Source organism: Equus asinus, chromosome 28, assembly GCF_041296235.1.
Source record: "Equus asinus isolate D_3611 breed Donkey chromosome 28, EquAss-T2T_v2, whole genome shotgun sequence".
In the NCBI taxonomy this organism is placed as follows: Eukaryota; Metazoa; Chordata; class Mammalia; order Perissodactyla; family Equidae; genus Equus; species Equus asinus.
In genome coordinates, this window is record NC_091817.1 from 43,790,571 (window position 1) to 43,803,860 (window position 13,290).

General features: G+C 47.4%; 1 protein-coding gene and 1 long non-coding RNA gene across 2 annotated transcripts in view; one reads left to right on the forward strand and one right to left on the reverse strand.

Moving 5' to 3' along the window:
• LOC106833201 (polycystin-1-like protein 2) overlaps positions 1-13,290 on the reverse strand; it is a 97,663-nt gene that overhangs the window by 62,577 nt on the left and 21,796 nt on the right. The window contains exons 6-10 of the mRNA XM_070500573.1: positions 11,258-11,478; positions 8,426-8,830; positions 6,150-6,227; positions 3,692-3,741; positions 1,359-1,476 (exon numbers count right to left, since the gene is read on the reverse strand). Coding sequence (XP_070356674.1) covers positions 1,359-1,476; positions 3,692-3,741; positions 6,150-6,227; positions 8,426-8,830; positions 11,258-11,478 — 872 coding nt within the window. The remainder of the gene's footprint in view (positions 1-1,358; positions 1,477-3,691; positions 3,742-6,149; positions 6,228-8,425; positions 8,831-11,257; positions 11,479-13,290) is intronic.
• On the forward strand, positions 70-6,008 carry LOC139042360 (uncharacterized). Its single transcript, XR_011499026.1, has 3 exons — positions 70-378; positions 1,483-1,635; positions 1,986-6,008. It is a non-coding gene; the product is annotated as an uncharacterized lncRNA (long non-coding RNA).

Consider the following 13,290-nt stretch of genomic DNA (forward strand, 5'->3'; position numbering starts at 1 on the left):
GGGTCATGGGAAAAGAAAATTGGCTCCAAATAGAGATTTTGATTTTTAAAAAATTTCACTTGCAGGTTGCAGGAATGGTGCTGCAGAAGGATGCCCCTGGGACAATGACCTCCTCTGAGCAAACCTGCAGGACGTGTCGGCTTGTTTTGCATCAGTGACTTGCACTGACGAACACACAGGCACACAGCAGGAGAGGGGCCAGGAGGATCTACAGCCCCACCTGCGAGAGCGTCTGGGGCAGCTCCTTGTCCCTCGTGTAATTGTCACCCCACATGGAAGCGATTGTCCACAGCTGTATGTCCCCGTAGGGTACATGGGGACCTGAGGGTCTGTACCTGCAAGGCTGTATGTCGTCTCCCGCCTTATGATATCAGCTGGGTAAGTCTTCTCCCATCACCCCCCATATGACAGTCATTCACAGGACATGTCCAGGGGTCAGGTCATCAGCCCAGTCACCTAAACTCTGTATTTGTGTCCTCTACTAATTCAGATGACAGGAACTAATATTCGGTAGGATGTTCTGACCACTTAGCAATTAATATCAAAAGCCTTCAAGTTTTACGTGACTTTTGACCCAGTTGTTCCATTTCTAGAAATTTACTTATGAAAGTAACCACAGATGCAAATAAAGATTGAACTATAAAGCTGTGTGTTTATAAAGGCAAATAATTTGAAACAAATGTCCAAAAAGAGGGCACTGGTGAGTAAATGATCATACATGAAGTGTATCCTGCAGTGACTATGAAAATCGAGATGAAAAAGAAGATACCATGACACTAAAATATTAATATATCCATGCATGATATATTGTTCGACGACAAAGAAGGTGACGAAAGCAATAGGTGCGGTATGAATGACTTTCGTTTTATTTCTAAAACGATGTGTGTGTGGCTAGGATATACCTCTAAGAAAAGGAGGACAACCATTTCGAAAAAATGAGCACTAGTCCTGCCATCTTAGTTTGTCAGAAAATGCCTCATCTCTTCCTCCTTCTAGACTCTTCCTGGAGGTGAACCAAGGGCATAGAGGTGGGAGGGATCCATCCAAGAGGGGAGGAGTATTTTATCACTGACACTGTTTGGGTGATGATAAAAAAGCAGACTGACTTTTAGGCTCGACTTGTTGTTCTTAACTCTCTACAGATAACGCATCTCCTTGTCCCCGGCCTTCAGGGCCACCCCACCTTGGTTTGCCCTGCTTCACCCTCCCCCTATTTCCGTGGAATTTGTAATCTCTGGCACACACAAGGCACATACAATGTCAGGCATGACTAATGCCAGTGTGAAGGTTAAGGAAAAGAACAGTATCCATCACTTTGTGGTGACAAAGGAGAGTTCCAGAGTTCTAAGGTCACCTACCACATGACCACTGGAAGCGTAAATCCTGGTCACTGTCCGGCCAGCCCAGAGTCACAGTCGTGAAAGGATCCACGTACCGCCCAGGTTCCACATATACCTCCACGTCCTCTTTATGTCTCTGCAGAAAAAGCAGCTGGCTGGTGAGACACCCTCCACAGTTGGCACCCCACCCACTGCCCCAGAGTGATCTGTGCCAAGGGTGGCCACAGTGCAAGGCGTGGAATGGAGACAGACCCTGTCTGATCCACCTGGCTCCCCTCACGGGATGAATCACTGGGTAAATAATTTAGTCCAAGTGTGGGCTCAGTGCTAAGGTTCACCACGTGTTCAGCTGTATTAACAGAGCCTGCTCTGGGCCGGGCCCTGTGCTGGATGCCTAGAGACACAGGAATAGAGACCCAGCCCCTGCCCTTAAGTTTGCTAGGGCAGACAGACAAGGAAACCAATGATTCAAACACACAGTGCTAACTGCTACAACAGAGGGGCTCAGGGGTTGAGAAGTGGAAGAGGGAGGCAATAGGTTAAGATCTTCTGTTCTCCCGAGGGTTTGCTAGTGTCTGAATCCTGGGGTTGCTGTGGATCAAATGAGAGGAACTAATGACATGTTTCCCCTTCTGTCTGGCACAGAGCTGCTACCTCTGCAAAGCAGACAGCCCATGTCAGGGCAAGCTTCCCCAGAGGATGGGACCCAGAGCGTTCAAGAAGGAGGAGGAGTGAGGGTGAGTTGGGCAACCATGGAGAGAGCGTGGATTCTAGGAAGAGGGATCGGTGGGAGTACACTGTGCTCCTGGAGTCAATTCTGGTAGGATCTGTTAAACAGCTCAGGCTCAGAGGCCTTGGCCTTGAATAATAGGAAGTTACAGCAGAATTCAGCCCTGAGTGGTCTCCCATGGCCTGATAATAAAACCCAAGTCCTCTTGCCTTCACACCTGAGACTCCATGTTGTCTGGCCTCTGTCCATCACTCTGTAATCTCCTACATCCTCCCCTTTCCCCCACAGGCATCAGAGCCTTCTCAACTACACACCAAGAAAGCTCTTGTTCTGCTTTCCAGCGAGGCTGATTGATTGCCTTATCTTCAGGTCTCCACTTAAATCTTGTCACCTCTGAAGAGGTCTTGTCTGATCACATTTGCTAAACCACCTTCTGTTAGTTGCTGTCACTGCAGTCTATTGGTTTTGGTTAGACACGTCACAATTCCTAATTATATGCTAGTTTGTTTGCTAGTCTCACCCACAAAGCTTCACGGAGCTTTGGGCCACATCTGTTTATTCACCATTGCATCCCCAGCCCCTAATACCAAGCCTTGAACACTACAGATGCACAATAAGTCTTTGTTATTGGATAAATGCATGCATGAGCAATGTCAACAGCAAGGAAGCAAAGACTTAGTCTTGCATAAAAACTAAAGAACCTGGGCCTGTTTTCTAATAGAAGCATTGACAGCTATAAATTTCACTCTAAGCATTGCCTTAGCTGCATCCCACAAATTTGGATAGATTGTATTGTCATTATCACTTAAGAAGTATTTTTTAAATTTCCCTTGTGATTTTTTTCTTTGACCCATTAAATTTTTTTTGAAGTGTGCTATTTAGTTGCCAAGATATCTAAAGGATATCTACATATCACAGATAATTTATTATTGATTTATAACATAATGCTGTTGTGGTTACTGAACATGCTTTGTTTGATTTCAGTCCTTCTGGGTCTCTGCTATTAGCACCAAGAAGCCCAAACTCAAATCTAGAACAGAATGCTTGGACATCTTTTTCTTGTGAGGTTAAGTGTTTAAAAAAATACAGTTGGTCCTCGACTTACAATTTTTGGAATTTACGATGGTACAAAAAGCAGTGCACGTTCCGTAGAAACCATGCTTTAAGCTTTGAATTTTGATCTTTTCCCAGCCTAGCGATATGCAGTATGATACTCTCTCGTGATGCTGGGCAATGGCAGCGAGCCGCCAGCTCCCCCTCAGCCACGTGATCATGAGGGTAAAGAACCAATACACGTGCAACCATTCTGCACCCACACAACCATTCTGTTTTTCACTTTCAGTACAGTATTCAATAAATTACATGAGATATTCAACACATCATATTAATACTACATTATTACATATTATTACATTATTATAAAATAGGCTTTCTGTTAGATGATTTTGCCCAACTGTAGGCTAATGTAAGTGTTCTGAGCACGTTTACAGTAGGCTGGGCCAAGCAATGATGTTCAGTAGGCTGGGTGTATTAAATGCATTTTCAACTCATGATATTTTCAACTTGCGATGGGTTTCTCCAGACATAACCCTATTGTAAATCAAGGAAGATCTATACTCACATTCTTTTCCACAGCCTTTGTTCCAGCTGGTTCCTGGAGACTGGAAGGAGCTGTGAACAGAGTGGGAATGGCTGTCAAACTTTGGTGGTGTTTACAAGGTTGCCAAAGGGCAGAGTCAGAGGGTATGCTGAGGATGCCCCAGGAGTATCTGCCTGTCTTTGGGAATGTTTCAGGGGAACATAGAAAACATTCGGGTCACAGGAAATGGGTCAAAACCAAAACCATCGTATTCACCGCTAGGCTAAAGATGCCTGTTAGGTAGGTAAAAAAGAGCCAGGCAGCTGCCAAGGCAAATAAAACACAAGATTTAGGGTCAGACATGCAGCTGTATGCATTACTGCTTGCTTACCAGTTGAGGGGGTGAGTGTGGAGCCCTGATTTGTAGCATTTGCTGATTTCCTTGGTGGAAATGTTGCTACCAACGTAGATTTCTAGCTACCAAGCTGACCTCACTGAATGTGGAGTGAGAAGAGGTGGGCACAACCAGCCCTGGCAGGGTGGTAGGAGCCAGCCAGCACACCATGGTTGTTTCTAGATCCTTTCATTGGCTTCCTACTGGCTGTGTGAACCTGGGAAAGTTAGTTATTCTTTCTGAGTCTTGGGTTCCTCATCCATAAGGCAGTCCCTATTTCTCAAGGCTCCAGAAGGAGGAAATACTGTACTGTACATATCATTGCTGTGTAATCTATACATCTGTACAGAATGTTAGTGTGCCAAGTTAAAAAGATGGACAACCTACTCTCAACTGATATGCTCTGAAGATATTGAAATGCGAATGTGATTAATGTCTACTTAAAGTGTGATGATTAAGATAGAAACGTAGGGTTATTCCCTGTGACTCACCAGGCCCCAGTGCATTGGCTATTTTAAGATCTGGATACTACTGATGTTTAAAAAATTCTCTCCTGGTGAATGCTCATTCTCACAACTAAAACTTTGAAGGTCTATAAAATTATGCAAAACAAAGCTAAGATGCCAGACACGGAGGCCTTTCTTAACCTGAAGAAGGAAGATGGTGCAACACGCCCAGATGAAGAAACCAAGAGAAACAGTGGCTACCTGATCCTGCCGTGAATAGCGGAGTTACTTTTGAAAAGCCAATTAATCTGTCTAGGCCTCAAATTCCCGACATGGAAAGGAAGGGCTGCAGACAGTAGAATGGACATCTGATGGTTTTCTTCCCCTGTCCACGCATCCATGCCCCCTTCTTTTGATAGCAGCACCTACAGGTGATGTTGTCACTGGGTAGCTTTCCCTCCCCACTCTCAGTCCTCGTTTTGGGTGAAGCTGACCCTACATCATGTTCCGGGGTTGACTTGTGATCCTGGTCTGCCCAAACTGAATACCGCTTCTCCCCGGTCTCAGCAGCAGGTCCAGGAGAGAACATGAACCGAGCTTGGACCAGTAAAAGGCAGCCTCCAGACTTTTGCTGGAAATATCAACAAAGAGGTGCTCTTTCTCCTCTGGGGTTGAGGACTGCAGTCTGGGGCCATCGTTCTATCTCTTGGGAAGAAGGAAGCAGAATGAAGCCAACATAGAACCGAGAGATGGAGAGGGGCAGCTTTCTGAAGACATTGAGTCTCCAGATACAGCAGTACCTAAACCCTGGACTTTTCATTTTCTGAGTTGACAAAATTTCCTTTTGACTTGAGCCAGTTTGAACTGCTTTTCTGTCCCTTGCTGCTCGAAGAGTCCTGGTAAATACATCCAAGGCAAACTTTGAGACTGTTGGCTCAGTTACTGTTGGCTGCCTACCAACAGCCAATACCTTGCCCTTCCTCTTGGCTATCAGAATCCACCTTCTCCTACAAAGCCTGAAAATGCTGGGTACCTGCTTTCCAGCATCCCTTACAGCTGGGGCACCTGACCCTGGCTGATGACATCTGAGGGGAAGATTGCTGAGGACTAGTGGGAAAGATTTTCCCCCTAATAAAAAGAGGTACACAGGAGGAAATGGGCTTCTGCTGCTGCCAAATAATGCTGGGTTGACATGTGATGTCTGGAACTGCAGCAACCAGTTTGATTGCATGAGATGCAAACCTAAGGACAAAGCAAAAACTCTGAGGATGGGACAGCAGAGCAACAGACTGAGCCTGGGTCCTTGCTGGTGACACTGAGCCACTGAACCAACCCTGGAACTACTTATCTAACTAACTTCTTAGTATGCGAGATAATAAGACTTGAACTTAAAGCCACTTATGTTGGGCTTTCTGTTACTTGCAGCCTAAAGCATCGTAACTAATACAAACTCTTTTGTCTGAGAATTCTGTATCAATGGTTGAATGTTTTACTGCATACATCCTTGCATTTTTAGAGTAACCAGAGAATTCTTAACATCTTTAGAACAAGATAAGTGTCCAGAGCTCTGTTTTGAGGGGCACCTCACTAGACCCCAAGCAAGTGCAATGCCCTAGACTCCTGGTCACAAGTTTTATCCCCCCCTTGCACGCATCCTTGCCTGTGACAGTGATGCTTCCGATTTCCAAACTCAAGTTTGAGAGGGCATTCCTCACCAGCACGGTGACCAGAAAGGTGCCTGCAATGCAAAAGGTGGAGAATGATGGGTGTTGTAATGAACTGTTTAACTTGTGCAGCAACAACTCTTCCAGCTTGTGCTTCTCGGTCCCCTTATGGCAGCATCTGATTTTGCATCCTCTGAGCATCTAATGAACACCTGTTGTGTGGCAGGCATGGCGCAAGGCTCTGGGGACACAGAGAAGGAAGAAACATGGTCCTTGTCCTCAGGGCCCTAAGATCTAGTAGATATGGAGGACACTGAGTGCCAAACCAGGGTAGAGGCAGCACGGGGGCATTGTGGGCACGGGGTGGGGCGGTCACTTCAACCTCAGGGGAGGAGGAAATGGTTCCTGGGGTGGGGCGGGAGCTGGAGGTAAAGCTCAAAGGATGAGTCGTGCTCATGAGTCAGATTAGAGAGGGGCTTACAGCAGAGGGGAAGATGAGACAGGATTTTAAAAGGGTCGGGAGAGGGGCCAGGGGAGAGAAGGATTTGTAAGAAGGTATGGAGAGAGCTGCTAAGACATGTGTATCCCGCCCCTCCTGCCTCATGGGGAAGGGGTGACGGGTGCTACCTTCCTCTCTTCTCTAGCCTAGAAAGATGGATTCTTTGAGGTTGGGGACCCCCATGGACAGGTGCCTTACTCATGCACTTGAAGGAATGGTCTGTGACCCATGAGCTGGGGCAGGGTGGAGGGTGGGCAGTGGAGGGGTGGATGGATTAAAGGGCGGCATTTCTACTTTTGGGAAGTAACTATGGTCAGCTGGTAGCAGCCAAGGAACGGATAAGAATTTTCTATGGACCAGATGTTTTCCTTGGGGAGAGGGGGTGCTGACGCGGGTAGAGAGAGTGACCCTGTTGGTGACCCGGGAGAAGCAGCAGCTGGGCGGATGTGGCCAGCTGAAGAAAAGGCATCACCCCATCCTGGGAGCTGGGGTCCCGGGGGCCAGCAGGGGCCCTCAGGAGCCCGTAGACGCTCCTACAAGAGGCAGCTGCAAACATCTGCTGGGCCCCGAGAGCAAGGCCAGCCAGGACTGGGCCAGGCCACCAGGTGAGAGGCTTCCTGTCCGACCTGGCTCCCTTTCCTTCCTCCTTACCCCCTTCATCCCTGGAGTCATCCAAATCTGTTTTTCTTGTGAGAAGACTGTTCATTATCTAAGAGTGAGCCAAAAAATCACAAGGCGTGCAGAGATTTTATCCATTATCCCCTCCTGAGTAGCTTTTATAGGAGACCCAAAATGATTGCATTTGAATTATAGCCTATGTATTGTGTGTATTTTCCATTGTCGTTCCATTTCATTTCTAGATTCTTCCTGTTCCAAGCTGGACCCTTGGTAACTGGCAAAGTTGCCGCATTTTTCTTCTTGAATGTATTGTCCTTTCTGCTCTCTCTTTTGCTACATCCCTTGCTGAGGGCATGGTAGCCCCGCACCTGTTCCACATTAGCCCCTTTCTTGCTCATCTCTGAGATCCAGGGCTGGGGACCCTGGGGGCAGAATCCTGGGTGGGCTGGAGACTCTGTAACCCTCACCACATTCCTGCCTGCTGACCTCACCATACTGCCCTCAAGAATTCTCTGTTCCCTCCAGATTAGGTGCAAGTGTCTGCTGTGGCCTCCTCCCCCTGGCTGGTGCCAGCCAGTCTGCTGCCCTGTCTCTGTTCCAGCCAGCATCACAACACTTCCCCTCTCTCCCACCCTTCAGTTATTATCTCCTCTCCTCCCAGGAGACTGGAGGCGATTGGATTGCAGTTTCCCAAACCCCACTCTCCTCTAGAAATGATGGAAGAAATCTGAATACTCCTGCTCTCTTCCAGGGGATCTCAATGTGGGGGGGGGGGGGAATCATTTTACTCCCCAGGGAACAATTGGCAAAGTCTGGAGACATTTTTAGTTGTCACGACTTAGGGGGCGGGTGCTACTGGCATCTAGTGGGCAGAAGCCAGGGATGCTGCTAGACATCCTAAAGCACGCAGGACAGCCCCTCAAAACAAAGAATTATCCAGTCCCAAATGTCAGAAGCGCCAAAGTTGAGAACCCCTGAGACTGTAAGCTCCCTGAGGGCAGATAATATCTGTCTCTTCTTTATTTTGTGACCCAGGCTGGGTGCTGTCAACCATGTTTGTGTCCAGGACACACTGAAAACTGGCTGGCAGGACCCTGGACACCAAATCAGGAAGGGAAGAGGAGGTTTGGAAGGCAAGCCACCAAGCCTAAGTACCTTCCTGAGGAACTGCCACGTGGTAAATCCCAGACGGCCCCCCGAGGCTCTCTTCCTCCTGGGAGAAGGTTGCATTGAGTCCTGCCACCTCAAAGGTCAGCCCCTCTGGGATGCCATGAGCTACTGAGACGTTGACTAGTAGGTCCTGTCCAAGCTCTAAGAGGTCAGAAGCCCAGGAGGCCCGAAGCCCCAAAAGAGGCTCCATGAAGTGGACCGTGATGTTTCTGGAGGGTGCAGAGGTGATGATGCTGCTGGCGGCTTCGATCTCCAGGTGGTGGATCCCTGGGCCCATCCGTTGCTGCACTGCTCTTTCCAGGGTCAGATTGTGGGGGAGCGGGCCCCACCGCACGCTGGACTCAGCCAGGGTTGTGTTACCTGACAGCACAGTGTAAGTCACCTCTGTTCCTGGGAGGTCGGGAGGGGGTAAGAAACGTTTAAGAATGTCAGTAACAACCATGCAGTTGATTCTACTGAGATAGTTTAGACTCAAGCTCTGAAGTCAGATTCCTGATATAGACATGGATATGGTTACAGATATAAAGACATTCGTTTTCATAACTCTGTGTGGTCATGGATGATAACTAGACTTCTTGTGGTGATCATTTCACAATGTATACAAATACTGAATCATTATGTTGTACACTTGAAAATAATATAACATGTCAATTATATCTCAATTAAAAATAAATAAATAAAGACATATGTAAGGATATACCGCACCCCCAAATATGATGGTGATTATTTCTGAGTATTGGATTAATGAGTGATTTCCCCTTTGGGGTCCTCTCTGCTCATCTAAATGTTCTAATTTATTTATACTATGCATGTGTTACTCATAAACTTAAAAGTTTGTAATAAAACTGTTAGAACATTTTGTTGACAGGGATATCCTTGGAGGGAGGAAGGCATCTCTTCCTTCCTTCAGATGCTGAAAAGGGAGCATCTCTGAGGGATGTGGCTGATTTTTATGTATGACGATTGGCCTTAAGTCTTGTCTTAAGCAGGAGCAGATGAGCCCATTTCCTTTCACCTCCGTGGCTGACTGCCTGAGACCCTGCCCAACAGGAGGGCGTAGCCTGTTCACGTTAAGGTGAGCCTTCCTTACAGTTTGGGGCTGGTTGTCCCAGCTGGATGCTAACTATTGTGGTTGACTCTTTTTTTTTTTTTTTTTTTTTAAGATTTTATTTTTTCCTTTTCCTCCCCAAAGCCCCCCGGTACATAGTCGTGTATTCTTCGTTGTGGGTTCCTCTAGTTGTGGCATGTGGGACGCTGCCTCAGCGTGGTCTGACGAGCAGTGCCATGTCCGCACCCAGGATTCGAACCGACGAAACACTGGGCCGCCTGCAGCGGAGCGCGCGAACTTAACCACTCGGCCACGGGGCCAGACCCCCTGTGGTTGACTCTTAAAATCTGATTTCAACCATCAAATTAGGATTTTTCCAATAGAACCCAAGCTAGTCTAGCTCTTGTTTGAGTGAGAAGGTGATGATGATGATGATGATGATGATGATGATAAAGACAATGATGATGATGATGATGTTGATGGTGATGATGATGTTGATGATAATATAAGCCCTCTGAGAGTAGGAACCTTGACTTTCATGTTTATTGCTACCTCCCCCTACACCTGGCAAAAAGTAGGCACTCAATTATATTTGTAGGATGAAAAAAAATGAGGAAGTTTGAAGTGAGATAAGTCTCCCCAGGTGCACATAGCACCCGCCTTCAGCCAACAAGCGCACCAGAACAGAAAGGAGCCCCAAGCACTGTGTTGAAAACCCCGTGATTTTCATCCATTAATTCACTGCTATAAGTGAGGCTCTAGGTGGTGTGAGGTCGGACTGAGTCATGTCCTCACCTCTGCAGCTCGGGTCACCTCCACAGCTCCGCGCCACACGGTTTACATCAATAGGCTTCCGTCCAGATCTCAAACTGGACTGTGCCTTGAGGAAAGATGCTACCTTAGGTGAAGATGGGTCTTAGTTGGGAGGGTCTCTATTGAGAGAAGGGGTGATGTTTCAAATATTTAACAACTGGAACTTCCTGGGCACCAAGTAGGATGGATGGTCTGATAAATCAGCATAGACACTGTGACCAATCAGAATGGACACTGTGACCAATCAGAATGGGTGCTGTGACCAATCAGAACGGACACTGCAACCAATCAGAATGGACGTTGTGACCAGTGAGAAATGTTGCTACGACCAGTCAGAATAGGTGCCATGGCCAATCAGAACGAACACTTCGGCCAATCAAAATGGACATGATGACCAATCAGAATGGCCTCTGATACCAATCAGAAAAGAAACTGTGACCAACCAGACTGGACACCAGCCATAAGGGCTGCTGTGGGTACCAGTGTGAGCAGCTGAATCAGCCCTGACTGGGGGCAACATAATTGTGCCTCGCTAGTGAATGCTGGCTGCACTGAGATGGGCTCAGACCCAGCTGGCAGCACTCCCAGTCCTATTGCAATTCTCCCAGTAGGGAGTGGCTCAGAAGTTTAATTCTTGCCATGGGATGATGGGCATGCCAAGAAGGGCCTTTGGAAGGCTGGGAGCTCTCACTAGCTCACCAGCCTTGTGACTTTGGGCAGATTTCTGAATCTTCCCTCCCTTTCTTCATTTGCAAAATGGAGATAAGAATAGTATGTACTGGGTGGGCTAGTAGACATAAAGTACTTAGACCCGTTCCTGGCAGACAGTAGGCACTAAATAAATGAATAGCTAAAAAACCAACTCAACAAGTGATTGCTGTCAGTAGTTATGAAAGCCTGGGAGTCAGATGAATAGATATGGGAGGTTGCCCTGCCTTGACCATCCACACACTCACCTCCATCGAGCACCACCTGAATCCACAGAGGGTCCCCGAAGGCAACCTGGCAGAGAAGGCTGGCTCCTGACTCGGACAGACCAGAGCACCCAGTCACACTGAGCTTCTCCATCTTGTCCCGCACTGTCACTTGCTTCTGGGCCATCACGTGCCACTCGCTGGTGGTGCACTCAGCAAACACGGTGAAGTCCCCGGGGGCTGTGAACTGGTGGGTCACGTGGCTGGACAAACTGCCGGCGAAGGTCAGAAACGTTACCAGCATCGGGGACACGCAAACACACGAATTTACAGGTGCGTGCATGCATGCACTCACCCACCTCACACTTCCCCTGCTCTGCAAAGATAAGAAGATGAAGGAAAAGATGCTACACAACGAAGCTCTCCGTATTTACAAAGGTTACATCGAGATGCCCGGAATGGCTGAGAGAGGAGGAAATGGCTCTGACTAGCCACGGAGTCGAAAATTTGGCTGCAAGTCCCTTTTCTGCCACTTACTCCCTCTGTGGCTCATGTAAACCCCCTCTCTGGGCTTTCTTCTTCATCTGTAAAATACTATGCCCACCCTACCTTTCTGAGCCTTACTTTCCCCATCTGTCAAATGGGATCAGATTCCAAACATATCAAAATTATGCGTATGTTTTGCTTCTCATTTTCCTAAGGGGACTAATTAAAATCTCTAACGTGGCCTGCAAAGATCCACATGACCTCCCCCTCCTGACCTCTCCCCACCTCCTACCACGCTCCGCTCCTCTAACTATGCTGCTCACTCACACTTCTTTTTGGTTTCTAGAACGTGCCACCTCTCGCCCGCCTCAAGGCCTACAAGCGTGCTGTTCCTTGCTGGGGAGGCTCCTGCCCATCTCTTGGCTCTTCCTTATGCTCATCCTTCGGTTCTCAGCTTAAACGTCACCTCTCCAGCGAAGGCTTCCTTAGGTTCTCTTTATAACTACCGTAGCTTCGCTGCCTCTCCTCGGTGACATTAATCCCTTTTGTGCTTATTCACTGTCACCCTTCCCTGCCAGGCTGTCAGCACAGACAGTGTCTGTCTAGTTCTCTGTTATATGCCTGGCACCTAGCACAGAGCCTGGCACATAGCAGATGCTTGAGAAATAGTTTACAAATGAACATATTCATGAAAAAGCTTGGAAAACAGTAATTTGACTCTTGGTCCTGACCAGATAGAGTCAGCCCACTGCAGCCTATGTAAAAAGGAACTACTTGAAGACTCTGAAAAGTAAACAAGAGCAGGCAGATTGGGGAGGAAAGTCAGAACTTTAAGAATCACCCATAAAGATGAGAGTTTCCTATTTTATTTCTGGTTTTTGATCTCCTTTATCTCTTGGCTTTGTCTCAAGTATAGCCTGAGTCATGGAACTGCACAGTGAGTGAAGAAACAAAAACCCCAAGAGAAATCTCCTCTGTTTAGCCAGAGGACCAGGAAAAGAGACCTAGTTTCTTTGTTTTGTGTGGTTTCTCTTTTTTCTCTTCTGGCCCTGCCCCAGGCTGTCTGCTCTCTTGGAGCTGTGTTGAGTGGGGTGATGCAGACACCAAAATCTCTAAGAGAAAACTGATCTTTCTATTAAGGGGAACCATGAAAAAGGGCCTAGGAGAGCTGGTGATTGTGGGGAAGATCCTGAAAAGGACAGATCTAGAGAAGAGGATCTCCTAATTCAGTGTGGAACCCAGCATAAATCATGAGCTCACCAAGAAACTACACATGTGCAGAGTAGACCGAAAGAAGCATAGCAAAGGTTTTGTGAACTCAACTACAACATAAACTACCAGCCGAGTGGCACACGAACAGGGCAGACCCAAACGGCTGTGAAGACTGAACTGATCTGGGAACCACTGCTCACAGAAGGCAAGTTGGAGTGTGTGGTCTGAATCTAACTGGGTCGGTTGCTTGCTAAAGCTAAGCAAACAAACAATCCACATTTTCCAGAGAATTTTAACAGGACCCAGAGTCTCAGAACTCACTATTCAAAATGTCCAGAATACAATCCAGAATTAGTTGATAAACAAAGAACCAGGGA